Raw genomic sequence first — 18,462 nt, forward strand, 5'->3', positions numbered from 1 at the left:
CTAGATGGGTTTTTACAGGTATTTTTGAAGTTGTTAGATAATATTTTTCAGTAATCGTATGGTAGTGAGCAATTCAATATATCCCCAATAAACGATCAGACAAGATTAATGAACAAAGTTTGCTTCGCACCCCAATATGATCATAAAACTATTTTTGCTTTGAAATTTAACTGCGTAGCATCTAAATAAGTAAATGCAGTCTAGAATTGACTGGTGATTAGGAAGACAATTCTGTTGTATTCAATGTAACAGGGTATTGTGGAATACCATTTACTGAGCGCCAAATGTGTATGTAATGTTCCAGGGGCGGGGCTTTAATATTGATGAAAGCTTGTGAGCTTCCGATGAAGTGGAGTCGGATATCTGATGGGAGGATATAATAGTAAACTGACAGTACCAAAAGATGAGCCAAATCTCATGAGTAGGGTTGATACTTCTGACCTGAGCAAAAACCCTAAACTGGCTGACCTCAACAAAGTTGACGGTAAATCTTCATTTTGATTTTACAGAATGACAGAAAAACTAGCTGATATTCGTTCTTACACAAAGATGGATGCGCAAAATTCTAACGATTCCTTCATGCTGGGTCGAGGAGGTATTATGGTCGTATTATACGACTTCGCCGAATCAATGAGTTCTCAAATCAGCATTAAGCGAGGTCAGTTCTCACTGTGATGAATATATTCCACTTGACATATAGTCTAGTGCATTTTTTACTTGCGCTGGGCGAGAAAAAAGCAGCAGTAGTTTGAAAAAGTATTAGCACTGAAAATTAATTACTGCAAGATGTATCCTGGTTGGGACTGGATTTCGGAAACATATTCTTTTTAATTACTTTGCCATGTTATAGCCAAATGCTTACGAATAAGGAACATAACAGCTTTTAGCTTTGTGGTCATAAAAATGTACAAAATACGAAACTTACTATCACCCATTAAGCTACATAACAAGGAGGGAGGGTATCGGTATTCACTACTTCAATTTACACGAGCTTTTCACCCTTATTTATGTTTATACCGTAAAGATTTCGGACGAACTAGTAAACTTAAAGTTGAACTAATTTGCATCTTACCAACCGTAATATTACTTAAGTGCTAGTCGACAGTGCGGATTAGTACGTATGGAATGACGTACATTCTTTCCTGTTGGTCTCCTTTTAAAATTCCGTGTTTAACATCTAAAACGTCTACTGTCATAGTTTACTGAGTCTTAGGAGACGCATATACTTTAGGCATCGCACGCTAAAATTTCGGTAAACTATATTGCCTTTTTGGTGGACGCACTATGAAAAGTGGTGGATCTCTCCACCTAATTTTGTAAAAATCAACAAAGTAAGACGAAGTCACATTTTATTTCGTATATTTGATTTGGATCATAGTGTAAGATGTTTCTAGAGCGTCGAAATATCCTTAAAACATAACTATTTGGTCTTTGCTTAGTAACAAACTGAGTATCCCCACTATCATAAATTAAACAAACAATTTAAGCAAGTATGTTCTTTCTACGATCTATTGCCAGGCTTTAATATCACAAATAGAGGGAAACGACGCATTTCTATGTATTAGGAGAAATCATTGATAATAATTGAAACAAGGTCATTAACGTCCACGTGTAGTTTGTTAAAAATCTGTGTTTAAAGTGGTGGCATAATAAAGTAAAAGAATCGGCGAGACTACAATTTACGGATGAACCAATCAGATATAAGATAACGAGTCACGAATTTTAACGCAAAATTCATCCATACATTTGGCTAAATAGAGTTTTGACATTATAGCTGATGTCAGTTCGTGATGAAAACCCAAAATCTAATTTTTAATCCTAGCCATAAACTGTAAATGAGAATCTTAACTGCTTTATAACCCTCATTTAGGCCTAATCAGTAGGTGTCCACTCAAGGTCACTTCAGCGTCGCTCAAAGGTCGTCCATAAATTATAGTCTCACCAAAGAATCAGTGCGTCAAGTAAATATGCAAAGTGAAACCGGGAATAACTATGATGAGAATAAAATGTGTACATGTTGAGACTGTTCACAACTGCTAGAAGTAACCTGAGAAGAATGTGCTTCTGCACAACAGTTGTTAAAGGGCATCATAGTGAAAGGGACCGAATAAAAGATGATCAAGTTTGGTCAGAAATCATAGTGGATATCACTTCAGGTGTGCTTGGTAACGGAGGCCCGCCAACCTTGTTAAGCATTGTGTATAAGTCTGAATATTGAAGTCTCATTGTATAAGGTCTTAAGACGTTTATGTTGATGAGAACGATTCGGACGTTTAATATTTACTAGTTTTACCACAAGCTCAAATTGTGTGGTTCCCTCAGGCAAAATAATCTTTTGCCTCTGTCATCACTTTCACGTAGAATAAATAATATTAAGTCGTTCTTGATCGTCATCTACTTCGTATCAGAAATAATTATCGGATCTGATCATTTTGTGACTGTCATTTATCCGCTTTTAGTTTTCGAAAACAATAGGTCATATTAAATATTGCTCCATTTTCTCTCAGCGTTTTCAGTGATTAATGATGTGGGAAAAGTAGCTTACTTATTTATTGCTAAGCTTCACTGCACTCATTCAGTTAGAGTATCTCTTGATTATTCAGTCTCAAAACCGATCTCAGATCGTTATGTTACAGATGTAAAAAAACTCAGAAAAAGTTCAAATTTTTAATCGTCTTCAGTACTTCAATCTCACTGTCCAAAAATACAGAGTACACCATGTTTGATGCACCATTATGAACAGTTTCTCTATTTAAGTGCTCAGTAGTTATTGTCGTGCCTAAATTCCACGAGTGGTTATTTTGACGTGCATTGGTAAAATTCATTCGTTCTTGGCACTTAGTTTTTTCGTTAGTTAAGTTCAGATCTTGTCTTCGGTTCTTGCATACTTCTAGTTACTATTTATTTCGCAAGTTCATAAATTTCATCACACGCTATCCCTCGAAATTTCAAAACTAGACGTCAAAATCTTGTCAAAGTTGTTGAACAGAGCTTTGTTGTAATTTCCCTCCAGATAACTAGTAAGTAGTGGGTACTGGACTGTCTCAGCCTATACATATCAATAGAAATATAGTCAGTTAGTGCCAGTTCAGCTACATCTCCAAGTGCAAATTTCTGCCGTTCCTCTTGTTGATTTTCTCATACTGGACTTTGTAAATTATGAACATTACTTATACTGTCTTGTTATGTGATGCATATATCATAAGTTCGAATCTCATTAAACATCTGTTTAAATCTATTCTAAAAGATCTCATGTTGATTTCACGGTGGGAGTTTATTCTGATAAGCTTTTTACTACCTATCTACTCCGTTATTGTACTGGTTTGGAGAGTCATCATAGAGAGTACTGTTTGTTTTACCTAGTTGATTCTGCATCTCACAAATGCTTATTCTTATTTATAAATTCTGTTGATTTTCAGGTGAATTGGTACGCCTTTTAAGCTATAGTCCAGCTGGAGACTGGTCTGAGGTGGAAGCTTCTATTGTCTTACCACCTCTCCCCAAACCTGAACCGGGTAGTTCTACTTCCGGGTCAGAAAGTCATCCTTCTCAATGCACAGGTGGAGCTACTGTAAAGCATAATCATGGGCCCACCAGGGAAACTGGGAACAGTGTAAATACTTGTATGTATTTGTTCAATAATTACAGACGTGGATGGGTACCAACGAGTTACTTAGCTATTACAAATGTCTTCCAAAGTTCTGCTCCTTCAAAACAGTCTTATTCACAACAGTTGATTAGTTGTGAAGGTTCAGAAAAGCCAAATTGCTCAGTTAATGCCCCTTGTTTATCTAATTCACAACCAATTATTACAAATGACCATATGCAATCACGGGTACAAAACGTATCAAACAAGGGACCTGTTCATCATTTAATGATGGATTCATCGCCTCTAAGTCTTTTAGAACCAAGTCTTCTTCCATATTCATGGTATCATGGTGCTGTCTCAAGACAAGCTGGAGAACATCTCCTTCGAAGTGGTATCACAGGTTCTTTTCTGGTTAGAGCATCAGAGTCTGCACCTGGTCAACTTTCTGTAACTGTGCGCCACTTAGGAAGAGTCTATCATTATCGTATTAGTCAGGACAGCAGAGGACTAGTATGTTCGTTGTTTTTTTCTCGTTTTTATGTTTTAATCCTAAAATGATCAGATTGATTAACCAGTTTTTTTTGCTTACTAACAAAACAATCTCAACATGTCAATAAGGATAATAAGTTTCAAACGGGGAAGTGTCATTGTAAGGAAAAAAATATTTATGTTATTGCTCTGGTTTCTGAAAGATATATGGTTAACTCTAACAAAGTTTTTCTAAGAGGTATTTTTCGGATTTCTGCACACAATTCCTGTTTACTCCATTTAAGCCCACTAAAAAGTCTAACTCTGTAGTGTTTCAACGTAATACCTGTTTTAATTAGTATCAATATGCAAAAGTATTTAATTTTGAACTAATTCGTATTAAAGCTAAGTTAAGTAATCAACAGCTACATTAATTCTGTTCTACAAATTGATGAGCTATTGTAATACACATTAATTCAACTTGCCAGTATTTAAAAACCCAGTCAATCATAATCAATATGGAACCTGGCGCAGGTGTGCGTTATCCCATGTTGCCATACCACGTAAATTGCGACGGGATGAAATTAACAAGATGTACGGTGAAGGAGTTGAAGTAATATGGTAGCTATGCAAAGGGCTAAATATTGAAAATCTGGTTCAAAAAGACAGTAACGAGTCATGTATGAAATAATACTGGGATTCAAGATCTAGAGCAGAGTAAAGAACGAATGCATCTGCTGTACCACGCATCTCCAACTTCTACCCAGATGTCTCACAACAGCGGCCAATGACTTCATTAACTGATGCCATGCATTGTTTTTACCGCTTTTAGCTTTCTTTCAACCTATTCGTATACCAGGCAGCATCACCTTGTGACTAATTATGTGTAATATATCCTGAATACCTCAGTTGATGAAGATTTATAACCACATCAACTCATTTGCCATCTTTGCTTAGTACCCTATGCCTAAGATTAACATCGCTCACTCGGTCTTTACATTTAGCGCGAGCGATGGTTCGAATACATGTAGGGTCCAAAGCTTGTAGTCAATGAATATCTTTTACTTTCAAAGAGTGTTTCGTAACTATAAAGTAATACAGGATGGACTGCCGTACAGCCTTCCCGCTCTTTGGTTGGCAGATGGACATCTCACCTAGGCCGCAAGTGATGTAAGTTGGTAAGAGTTAACCCATCTTTTTGAATTCATGCTGGGATTTCATTAGACACCAATCCACGAATGGTCATAAGATTTCCAAGAAGTGTTTGATACTTTAAATTACTTCACTCCCTATGGTTAATATAGTCAATGATACAGACTAGTTTTAAAGCAACAATTCGGATTTAGAGGGAGAGAAATGCACCCTAAATACACTTGGGTTAATACTCAAGGTGACCAGAATATTCTGCACAACGTCAATTTTGTCACTGAGTAGGATTATTTCATCTGCATATTGTAAGTTAATAAGTGGGTCGCCCTGTAGAAGATAAATCCCTGAACAGTTAGATGAATAAAGTGTGATTCCCATAAGGACATTCATGGCCAAATTAAATAAATAGACAGTGGGCAACCCTGTCGAACCTAACTTGGGATTGACGATTGAGATGATAGTTCACCGTAAGCTCTGATTTGACCAATAGTGTTCGAGAGGAGAGACCTCACAATGTTTATATACTAATTTTTTATCCACCGTAAAAGCTAAGTAACCAGTAGAGTGATGTTAAAATGAGCCAAGTGAATATGTATCAATGCAAGGAATAAAGAACAGTATTATGTTCAAGACATATGAAACAAAATGGAAATGCACCTACTTTATTTTGGTTTACTTTAAGCTATTCTACCAAGGGTATTTAATTTTTGATTTATGTGATCCATAAGGCTAAAATCAAGATTATAACATTTTGCATACCTCATAAACTAATGTTTTAATTTGAAATAATCAGTCTTGTCTTCTTTTAGCTTAGTCACACTCCGGTCACCATCAGAGATTCTATAAATACGGTCATTTAGCTGCTTGAAAAGCTTTTATTATTATTGTCCAGAACATCCCCAATTCTTACTATAACCAATAATGATATCGCCTTTTGTATCTTAGTATACTTTTCACTGGCTACATCAGTAGTTATCAGGCGATCAATTTTCTTTCAAGTTGAATAACTTCTTTGACTGATAAGTGAAGTTTCAGCATATAGGGTGGACCAGGTTCCAAAGGTGCTGATGAACACATATAGCAGTTATGTGAAATTAAATATATAAGTAAGCTCTCAGATATGTATGTAACGAGGTTGGTTACTATTTCATGTACTGGAAGCCCAAAATAACTTATTCTCATATGTCATAGTAATCTTTCTAACTTTTCATGATCTTCATTTATCTGAAATCATTGAGTTTGTCTATTTTGTTATTGAAATGCATAAGCTTGAAAAGGTCTAAAATCATGTGTTTCTAGTTGACAAGTTCACAACACCTTCATACGTGTGGGTAAAAATGAGTGATTCAGAATTATAGATAGAAATATGAATACTCTCGCGGATTGTTATGGTTAGTAGCTTAGTGGCAAAGCACTTGACTTTCAACCATCGAATTGTTCGTTTGAAACTCGCTCCACACACTTCGTTTGTGCAACCTGGGAACATGATTCATTTTCATGCATATAGTCTGATACAACAGCGATTACGTAAAACTGTAGTTGGGAAATAAGTAGGTTACCTATTATATACTACTAATATACATATTTTTAGTTGTGTAATATATTTCACTTGTATCCAGTTGTACTTAAGATCTTTTTCGATTTGCACATAAACACTATACAATGTGCACTGTAGTACCAAGTATTAGACTCTCTATAAATGCACCATTAATTAGATCCCATAACTTTGTGTTGATTGTGAAGCCTTAACATCCAAGGGATATGTGTATTTAAATGTTGTTAAAATGCACGATCATGCAGCTTCTCTAGAAATGAACTGCAAAACATACAATAGATTTTTTAAATATTTCACTTCAAATAATTGCTAAAGAGGGGAAATTTCACTATTTACTATTTGTGAAGTTGAAACATTTTGATTTGTGTGTTTCAAATTTTTCTGCCTTCTTTTGATATTCTGCTTTGTTTATTTCGACATAATTAGATTCTAATGTAAGTAGAGCTATTGGCATAGATAAGTTAGGAAACTTAAGAAAATGAATTTTTCGTCAGGTTTCCTCGTTATCATATAAGATTTTAGATAAAAACAATGGTATGATAAGATTTTAAATGATTAGATGACCTTAGTGAAATTCTGCTGTATATTTTAGTGTAGAAATTATATTATACTGTTCTATCTAATTAATGGTATCATCTTGCTGTCGATATTAATATTTGTTATTAATAAAACCTTCCTTCCTCCCTATTTGTCAACGCATGTTCAATGCACTTAGAGCTCACCACTATATATATATATATATATAGTTACAAGGAAGTCTACGTAAATGTATAGTATTTATTTATTTATTTAAACATTTAAACATTGGTACAAAGAGACACCAAATAGATATGTGCCACATAAATCATTCGACTTATGTGAGGGCTGGGATACTGCCCGCGTGCCCGAACCGAAGCAGGTGGTTTTCTTAGGGAGCCACACCCGGAGCCTTTGACCCAAGGGTCTGATCCACAAGGCAGTGGAGCGACATAAGAAGATGCAGTCCCATGGTAACCGGTGACCAATGATTGGTTCATGCAACATTTGTTCCCTCAGGATACTGTGGCCCATGTGCACCCTTGGTTTGAACTCAGGGTTTTCCAATTCCCCTCAGTCAGTCAATAACAACGTAGAACTTCGTACGTACGTACATCAGTTCAAGTTGCCACATCACATTGGCACAGAGATGCAGTGGTCGATTCAAATCCCGTAGTGCTAGATGTAGTAAAATTATAAGCTGTAATCAGAAAAATTGGGGTTTGAAGATGTTATTCAAGGAGTATAATCCAGTGAAATAAATTTGGAAAGAGTAAAAGAAAGGGACATGAAGAATTCAGAAGATTAGAATTTGGGAGAACACAGAGAGTGAATGCACCTGCACCATTGCAAACGATTTTGAGCCATGTCATTCAAGGTCTCTAACCATCGGTTGCTATCGTCTCGCGGTTCCTAACCAGGTAGTCTACACCTACCAACATGACTCAATCCACTTGTCAGTGACTTCATGGACTTGTGCCATGTTTTGGTCTGGCCGCCCCTAGCTTTCTTCCAACCTACACTCCTATACAACAAAACATCGCACATCGAGGCAGTCGGTGGTTGGGCATACGTAACACATGTCCCAGCCATCTCAACTGATGAAGTTTCACTACGTCATCAATTGATTTGCCATCCTTACCTAGTACCCGTTTCCTAACAACTGCATTACTTACTCGATGGTCCCAGGATATACGAGCAATATTTCAAAGACATCTATGACCAAATGTTAGTAACCTACGGATATCCTCTACTCTTACCGGCCATGTTTCACTGCCATAAAGTAGGACGGGACGAACTGCTGCACAGTAAACACGTCCTTTGGTTGATAGACGGATATCTCGCCTACGCCATAAATGACGCAAGTTGGTAAAAGCTAGTCGAGCCTTTTGTATCCGTGCTGAGATTTCGTCACACACCAGACCACAAGGGCTGATGAGACTTCCAAGATAAGTGAAGCGATCGACACGCTCAATTACTTCACTCCTTATCATTAGTTCGGGTGTCGATGTAAGCCAATCCTGAAGTAACATTTTGCATTTCGAGGGAGAGAATCGCATCTCGAACATGCTTGCATTGTTGCTTAGAGTGGTCAGAAGACTGCATTTTTTCAGCGTCTTCACCAAATAAAACTATGTTATCAGCATATTCTAAGTCAACAAGTGGACCTCCCGGTAGAAGTTCAACCACTGGAAATCTAGACGAGGAAAGTGTTATCTCTAAAAGTATGTCGACGACAAAGTTGAACAAGAATGGAGAGAGTGGAAAGCCCTGACGAACACCACTTGAGGTAATCAATTCTGATGACAGTTCGCCATAAGCCCTCACTCTACCAGTTGTGTTCGAGTGGAGAGCCTTTAATGAGGTTAATGTACTTCTTTGGTACTCCTTTCAGTGACAAACACTGCCATAGAACCTCACGATCAACAGAGTCGAATGCCGCCTTAAGGTCGATAAATACTACCATTGTAGGGCGTCTGAATGTGTGTCTGTGTTCTAGAACCTGACATAGTGTGAATATCTGATCTATGCAACCACGTCCAGGTCGAAAACCAGCCTGGTTTTCTCTAATCTGCTCTTCACGAGCTTTGATTAGGCGTCGAAGTATTATTGAAGCTAATATTTTAGACACTATATTTGTCAAACTGATTCCTCTGTGATTGTCACAAGAGGACTTTTGTCCTTTCTTATAGACTGGCACAATCAGTGATTGAGACCAGTCAGATGGGATTACGTCTAGTTCCCAAATTCTACCCAAGACCCCAGTTAATCTCACTGCTAATACTGAACCACCATCCTTAAAAATCTCAGGAGTAAACCTGTCAGGGCCTCCTGCTCTCCCTCGCTTCAGATTTCCGATAGCTTTTTTTCAACTTCATAAAGAGTCGGAGGACCTAAATTAACTTGCCATTCAGGTTGACTGGAGATCGTGGGAAACCAAAGTGTGGCTGAAGGCCAGTTGAACTGATCCCTAAAGTGTTCTGCCCATCGACCCAATCTCCTGGATTGAGAATGTATAATATGTCCATCTTTCTCTGAGAGTGTTTCGCTAACAGTCAGTTTCGTAATACCGGTTTCCTTAACAAGTCTGAACAATTGTCTGCTATAACCTATTGCCGCTGCCTTTTCCATGTCTCTTGCTTTCGCTACCCACCACTGTTCACGGTCATTGCGTAGACTTCTTGTCAGCTTGCGCTTAAGCTGACTCCGCTCTTCATTATGTTCAGAGCCAGGTGGAATGAGTTTCCGAGCATCTATCAGTGCGATAGATGCTGCTGAGATCCAATGTTTCTCCCTAACCTTGTGGTTTACCTTACTAGCAGATATCACTGCTGTTTCCACAGCTTTTCGGATATCATTCCATGCTGCCTCGGGGTGGGCAGCACATACATGGTTGCCTAACTGTTTTTCTAGTTGTTCCTGAAATATACTCTTAGCTTGACTATCATTAAGTAGGACCCTAAGAGGTTTCCTAGCAGCGTCTTTCCTACGTCCAGTAAGACGCAGGCAAATACGCGCTCGCACTTGAGCATGATCTGAGTCTAAGCATGTGCTCCAGAATGAGCGACAGTCTTCTATCGAGCCCCTCTATCGGTGGCTGATAGCGATGTGATCTATTTGGGTCCAACGTTGGGACGAATTCGGGGGTCGCCATGTTAAAAGATGTTTTTGCTTACGCTTAAAGTTAGTATTTGCAAGAAAGAGGCGGTTATCTGAGCATAGCTGCAACAGACGGTCGCCATTATCTGTTCTTTGAGCCACGATGCTGTAAGATCCACTCAGGTGTCTTTCCCTATCGCTTAGTTTACCTACTTGAGCATTAAAGTCACCGGCCACTATTACTACATCCGAGAGCCTAGCTTTTCGGAGAAGGTCGGAGAGCTTTCTGTAAAACTCATCTTTTACATCATTTGCGCTGCAGTCAGTGGGAGAATAGGCAGAGACGACGAAAAGGCAACGACGAGTGCCCCTATCTTTTCGGATCCGTACTGTTCCGTTCAGTCGGACAGCGCACAAACGACTGTCTACTGGGTTCCACTCTAAGAGAGCTAGTTCTGCCCTAGGATTCAATGCTATACCTACGCCGGCGAGGCCACGGGAAGCAGAATCAGGGCTTCCAGATACACGAAGTGTGAATCGAGTCGGTTCTTTATTTTGGCATGGTGAAGTCAGATGAATGACGCTACTCGAATCCTGTATGCGCGTTTCGGAGACGCAGCACACATCGATGGCGCGGGATTCTGAAGTCCTAGTTAAGGAAGCCTGCTGTCCTATTTGGCAAAGTGTTCGGACGTTAAAAGCTCCTACGTGTAGTTTAGAGCGTGGTTTCAGGAGACCAGGAATAGCGTTCCGCGTACTCGAATTGTTTACCCTAGCGGTGCGAGGTGATAGAGAGACGTGAGGAGGGTTAGTCATGGAGATAAGAGAGGTATTAGGAGGTGTAGGAAGGATTTGAATGTGACCAACTTGGTCTCGTGTGCTGTTACGGGTATTAGGGATGATATCACTTCCCGGCTGACCACACCGTGGAAGGGTATTTCTTGAGGAACCTGAAAAGGAAATTAGATTAGTGTTGGTCTTAACGACCTGGGAGCGTGACCGCAGAGCCCAAGGGACAACTGCTTGAGGCCGGTCGCGCACGGCCTTTTTGTGGAAGGGTTTTGACGTGTTAGCTCCGTTCTTCAAAGGGCCTTACCGCCGGAGACGGAAATCCGTGAGGTAAGGTGAGGTGTGACATTTTTAGGGTCGACCTTTTCTTACCCCATCCCTCCTTGTGGGAAGGCAGCGTCGCTGTAGATGCTGGTTGTCTGAGGGAAAGACCTTACTGCTGTCACACCCCTCTACAGTCAGCAGTACGACTTCGCCCTCAGACCTTGAGTTGCTGCTTTTAGTCTTACCGTTCTCCAATCGACCTGCCTGGCATGGTAGAACATACAGGAACATATGTTCCAGCCAATATAGCTCGGTTGGGTCATCACGATAGGCAAGCCCGACCACCGCGTCAAGGTAGCAGCTCCGGTCTGCCTCACATCTCCAGTACTAATTAAATCTTTTAACAGTTGCCTTCCTTGCTCATTAGATTCCTCATCATCCATATCACAAACACTTCCTTTCTAGCTTTGTTTTTTCTGCAAACGAGACTAGTTTCTTGGAAGTGCTCTCCTAACTACTGACTGGATCATTCACTGCATCGACCTTAAATGGTGTTCGCTTTATTGACTAATATTCTAGATTTTCGTGGGGTAAATGCATGTTGTCAGAGTCCACAGGTAGGACAAGAACGTGATTACTTGCCTGACTTTGCCTAATCACTGAGAAAATCAAAACAATGAACGCGACGCCGAATAACATACTGGTGACCACAGAACATATCGATCTATAAAGTTCGAATAGCATTAATAATTAGATAAACATGGCATTGGTTAGTACTTAATGATTAATTAGTGTATCTACGCATTTACATAAAATGAAGAATATTGTTATGTTTGTTGCTTCGTGACTTACACAGTCAATCGCCTTCCTGCTCCAGAGAAACGCTCACGAGTGTGACGACTTTGAAAATACTATCATCTCTTTCTATCTATTAGTCAACATAAATACTAAAAATATTTGGTAGGTTGATGACCCGAGCAAACTCATGATGGGGATAACTGGAGTCCTAAAGAATATTGCACACTCTTAAAAGGCACAATAGCGATTACAGGATTCATCGGGACGGAAACGACCGTCTGGAACACAATAAACCTTTTAGATTATAGAAAACTGTCCTTGGGTTACATGAAACTGAAAATTTCTAAGGAAATACTACTGTTTTCCCTTGATTTTTTTAGTGCTTATGGTTTAAGAAAGCAAATATGAGCTACATAACTTTATCATTTTCATGATCAGTAAAGATATACTTGGCCACAAACATAATCTATACATTAGCTGCAGGCTAATTACTACATAACCAGAGGAATACTGAAATATAATCTACATTACGATCCCATTCCGATTCCCCTAGGTGGACTCGCCTTGTCCAGAATGGTCCGTACAATGTCAATTGAACTTCATCCTTTCTCATTTGATTTTTATAAGATTATAATTCGGAATTGTCGATCTTTTTCCAGTATAACCTATATTTTCACCAGACATGACAAAATCTACTGGGAGATTTATAATTTGCTTATTTTAGATGAAGTACTTATGTCACATTTACACAGTAATCGACCATTCAAAGTTACGTAATACTGATTCCTATATATATATATATATATATATATATATATATATATATATATATATATATATATATATATATATATATATATATATATAACTAAATGTGTATATATCTAGTTCTGTCCTGAAGTTTACCATCTAATTTATATTCACATACTTTAAGAACTGTATATATTTAAATAAAGGGTAACAGTTAATCATGTGCATCTACTAAACATATATTCGTGAACATATTTTCTCTGACTGTTGTTCACAAACAAACATGTCCATATCTGTACATCTGTATATTTCAAAAGGTCGACTTTTAGGTAGAAAATGTTTTAAGACTGTTGGATAATTTTGTGTGTATAATTAGTGTTCAGTCCTATTTTTGTGCTCTCCGAAAAAGGTTTCTCAAATAACAATTTATCTGTCATGGACTAAAAATTACCTAGTCAAGTGAAAATCAAAAGTTTAAACTAATTAAATGATATCTTATCATGTTTTTGCAATCACATGTGACATGTTATTAAGTCAATCCGATTTGCTTACTGGGTTTTGCTAGTCATATTCTGTCCCTTTTCTTTCAGAACTGTTCATATAGTCTTAAATTAGTTTGAAATAAGCAATGTTATTCATATGGGTTGAACTGTCACTGTATAATATTTCACCAACTGTTGATATCCATTTTTACTGTATACGTAGAACCTAACCGGAAATTAATTTTTCAGTTTATCGTTTAGTTGAATTATCTCCTAGCATTTAACAAGGAGAAAATACTAATTTTTAATCCAACTAAAAATATATCACTTGATATGATTTAGGGATGCTTGAATTTTGTATATTTGTAATGCTTATTATTGAGACAAAGTTCTTTCTATTATTTGTACTATAATCAGTTGGGTGGTACTCGAATAGTGTTGATCAAAAAAGCGAAAAAAATATCTCAATTTAAACAAAAATAGTGTAATTGTCAATGTAGGTTTGTGGAGATTGTTGAATTTCACTGAAATCATGAACCGATCTATGTTAGATCGTCATTGTAAACGTGGAAGCACTGGACGGCCGTTTCGCCCTAGTATGGGACTTCTCAGTAGAGCAAATCCACGACACCGCACATGGGGATTAAACCCAATACCTTCGGTCCCGCAAGCGAACGCTTAGCCTGTAGACCAATGAACCTCCATCTAACAGCGCTATTGTCCAACTTCAAACAATTTACGACATTGCGCGAAATGCTCGTTCAATTCATCTGTGTTTTCAACGGCGGTCCAACTTAGATCGGTTCATGATTTTAATAAAATAAATGTAAGTTGATAAAATGAAATGAATATACAGTTTAAAATAATTGTGATTAAGAAACTACCATTTAGAGGAACAATCAAAACCAGTGAGCATTGGTCAGTAGCATTTGTCTTACTTTACATTAAGAGAACTCAAAGTAAGTCTTTTTTAGATTTCTTCCACTTAGTTCAATTCCATTTACGTGAGCTACTGTACTTTTGTAAATGTCAATTCATCACTAATGAGATATGACTGTACATGTGTCTTCATAATCGCACCCTCACGCTACACAATCGATTTATTCAATAAATGTGTATATAAGAAATTTTTAAAGTAAATAGAGTACAAGAATATACATTTTATCATTTCTAGAAGCTTACCAAGACTGAAAGAGACTTTCTGACAGCTGTTTTAAATGATCAACAGTACACATAAATTAGTTGTTTTCTGTATCTGTTTCTAGTGACTGTACATATATATATATATATATATATATATATATATATATATATATATATATATATATATTTGTTTATTAAAACTTCATGTATTTTTATATTTTTAAAATTGGTTTTTAAAGTTATTGTAAATCAATGTTAAAAAATTTACAAGGTTACATTTTGTGTTGTCGACAACAGTTGTTCGAAATTTTCATTTCTAACCTGAAATTGTTTCTTTTGGTGCCTGTACACACAAACTTTTCGACAGGCAATTATTTGTCATACTTTTATGTGAATGAGATACTGTTTTTCTCGTGATTAAAATATTCTAACTTAAGTGTGTGTTCATTACTAATTGATTTTAATCGATATTATACATATTGCGACATTGTTTGTTACAGTTTGTATTAGTCATTAGGCCTTATCTTTCAAGAAATCCATGGCTTCTTTTTTTCTCTAAGTAGTTTATATTTTTCATTGGAAAATAATATATCAATAAGTTTACGACATGTTTTACACTTTTGTTATTTTCTGCTTTTGTGCATAGTTTCCTTCGTTAGATATCGATAATACTGAACTTATTTTACTTGAAGTTGTTTAAATGGTCTGATATTTATAAGTTATTTTGATTTGACAATAATGACCACTTACTGTAAGATTTCATTATACTAATTAACATTATTTATTCATTATGTGAATATACTGTAGGTTTCGGCCTACTAGATGCAGCTTTAGAGCTCTCAATTATATTATTTCAAAAAAGAATGGGCACAAAAATAAACTATGCGACTAAGGAGAGGGGTATAATCAAAACAGACAAATAAATAAAGATAAGTGCAGTTAAAAAGTTGCAATTGGGAAGAATTCTTTCATTCGAAAAAGTTTCAATTTTGTGAAGAATGTAGGAAAAAAGCTGTCGCGGGAACGTCTTTATCTTATATCTTGAGCCATGTTTAATAACGTCTATGAATCCAACTGTAGATTCGTGATGGGCCGGACAATTCCAGTCCAATACAGCTTTCTTTCAAACCTCGACACTATGTCATAATTTAACCACCTCTCCGTCGTTTCTACCCAATCCTACTGTTGGAAAAGAATGTTTGATATAGAATTCTCTGGGATGACAATCGTAACACATATCTAAACCATCGAAACTCGGTTTTTTGAAACGGTGTCATCGGTTTCTTATTTTATTTGGGTTATACATTAATTGTTTGTTTCCTTACTAGTGACTTGTTTATCTTTGGGAGTCACACTCGTTAAAATATGCATGTGAGTATTCTTTTCTGTACTATTAACGAGGTGTTTTTCTCAGAATAGAGCAGTTTTCTTTGCGACTATTTTCATCAATTGATTATATTTCAAGTTGCTAACTCTCGTTGATTATTTATTTCGGGGGAGGGATTTTTCAACGTAACATCCTTTAAACTTATATCCTTAATTCAGCAGATATTCTCGAGATTCGATAAAATCGTCGTGTAAATGATTTCGAGTTTCTTAAGACCTTGATATATGAGAGATATTATTAAGTGCAGCATCTAACAATTAAACTCATTGTTCAGTTACAATAAAAACAGTTTTTAATACCATCCAGATTCATATCGCCAAGTATTTTTAAAACATTTCTTTTAATTTTAGTTCTATATAACGGAAGCTCATCGATTCCCGACCGTCGTTCAACTAATTGAGCACCATTCTCGTTCTGCTGATGGTTTGGTTTGTCCACTTCTTTATTCAGTACCGAAACCGCAATTTTTAAATCAACCCATGCAACAATCTTGCTACTCATCTGTCCCTCAAACACTACCCAGTTCAAGAATACCTGGTCAAAATCAGTTTGAAGTCAATCCCATTGTTCATCAATCAAATGCTGAAATATCTAACTTCCCTTTAACTCATATAAATCCCGTATCACATGTGCCCAGACCATTTCATCAAAGTCATATAAACAATTCAGAAAGATTAAGTGCTTGTAGTGATTCTATCGGAAGTATGGAATTTGATGGATGGGAAATTGATAGGTCCGAAATTATTATGCGTCAAAAATTGGGTAAGTGAACAGGTTGTTATCTTTTATAGGCTTTTTAATATATGTCATTTGTTATCCAGAGAATTTAGATTTGTTTTGTTATACATTTGCGTGTTTTCTCTTCTACTTAGTATATTGATGAGGAGACGAATTTACTAGGGGATGACTTGACGAAATCTCAGGATAATTAATCTTTTACTATTTATTATAATCCGAAACTTAACATTTTGCATATAATTCTATTTTCACGAGTTCTCAGTTTACAATAAAAAGTAATTTGTTTCGATTTCTAGTCAACCATTCAAGCAATGTGATGTGACTAGCTCAAATAATAACATTGTTTAATATAAGTCTCATCAAGGTATCTTTCGTTTTGGTCTTTGAAGTGTTTTAAGGTTTATTCTTTCACTTAAGATTCTGTCATTTGAACTTATAACTTTTATTTACTCATAGCGGTTAATCTTTTCTTTTTATTATAAGTGGTTTAAAGATTTCACAAACATTTTTGTATTATCGTAGACAATGTAAACCTTATTTATTCGCGAAACTACTGTAATGTCGATCAGTAACGGAACTATTTTCCTTCTATATAGCTCATGTAAAAACCGACAGGGTTATTTTATTCAATTAAAAGAAAGTGAATTATTTTCCTGTTCATTGGTATTCCTAGATTTTTCATTCCATTTATATTGCATAGTTCATTGACATAGGATGGAAAATAATTGCATATAATGATGAAAGGTGACTTACTCTTGGAGTATCTAGTGTTCAAATTTGGCATATACATTAGTTAAATATACCAATTTATTATAAATTGGTAATTTGTCTTTATCGACTGGTTTGTTGACTGGTTAGCCTCAATATACTAACATACTTTCAATTTGAAACGGTTTTTATTATCCCGTTGTTGCTATTTTTGACTGAAATCTGATCAGTCTCGGATTGCACTGTTAGCTAAATTTCATTTGTTTTATGTTAACTTACTTTGCCATATTAATTATTTATTATTTATTTACTAAACGGATGTTATGTGCTCAATTTGGAGTCAAAATTTTTGTGTGACAGCTAGTGATAATAGCCAGTTAACTCTAACTGAGATATCTAACCTAATATTCGAACTAGCCACCTGGTATCTAAACGTCAGTTTAATTAATAGGCCATAGGTATTTAAGAATCAGTTTGCATAAGTGTTTATCCCTTACAAACAATTAAATCACCGCGTTTTGTGGAAGTTAATCACATTTCTTAAGAACGTACAAAATGTAGGTTAATAAAAGGTACGACATAAAGAAAGTTATTTTTCTAAGTGGATAGTGTAAACGAAAATACTATTTGGACTCTTTTAAAAAGGAATGCAAACATGAGTGCTATATTCTCGGGCAAGTACCTAATGCTTCACGTGACCTAGTAATTTCCACTTCTAAAAGTTTGTGTTAAGTAGAGATGTATCTGTCTATCTACTTAGTGCTAAATAACCATCATATTATCCTGTGCTCATAAGTATGATGTATTATCAACTAAAATGATCGACCGCTTTGCATTACGGCTAAATTAACTATCATCTTAAATTTTTCATGACACAACGTAAAGATGTGTTTTGCCATATTATCATGTCTTTACTAGTTACTAGCTTCGAGACGAAATTTCCGGAGTTCTATTGCGAAGCCATGACCAGTGAAACTCAGCCATTTCGGATGTGAGGATGGTATCCACCAAAGATAATAAAAGGTGG

The 18,462-nt window shown here is 36.5% G+C and overlaps 1 protein-coding gene across 1 annotated transcript in view; it reads left to right on the plus strand.

The window, feature by feature from the left end:
- Positions 1-268: 268 nt before the first annotated feature.
- Positions 269-18,462, plus strand: part of ABL2_2 (Tyrosine-protein kinase abl2) — a 44,943-nt gene continuing 26,749 nt past the window's right edge. Inside the window, exons 1-4 of the mRNA XM_051218401.1 lie at positions 269-484; positions 518-658; positions 3,420-4,099; positions 16,340-16,751. Coding sequence (XP_051073315.1) covers positions 367-484; positions 518-658; positions 3,420-4,099; positions 16,340-16,751 — 1,351 coding nt within the window. The 5' untranslated portion in view covers positions 269-366. The remainder of the gene's footprint in view (positions 485-517; positions 659-3,419; positions 4,100-16,339; positions 16,752-18,462) is intronic.

The sequence above is a fragment of the Schistosoma haematobium genome, chromosome 1, assembly GCF_000699445.3.
Source record: "Schistosoma haematobium chromosome 1, whole genome shotgun sequence".
Lineage (NCBI taxonomy): Eukaryota > Metazoa > Platyhelminthes > Trematoda > Strigeidida > Schistosomatidae > Schistosoma > Schistosoma haematobium.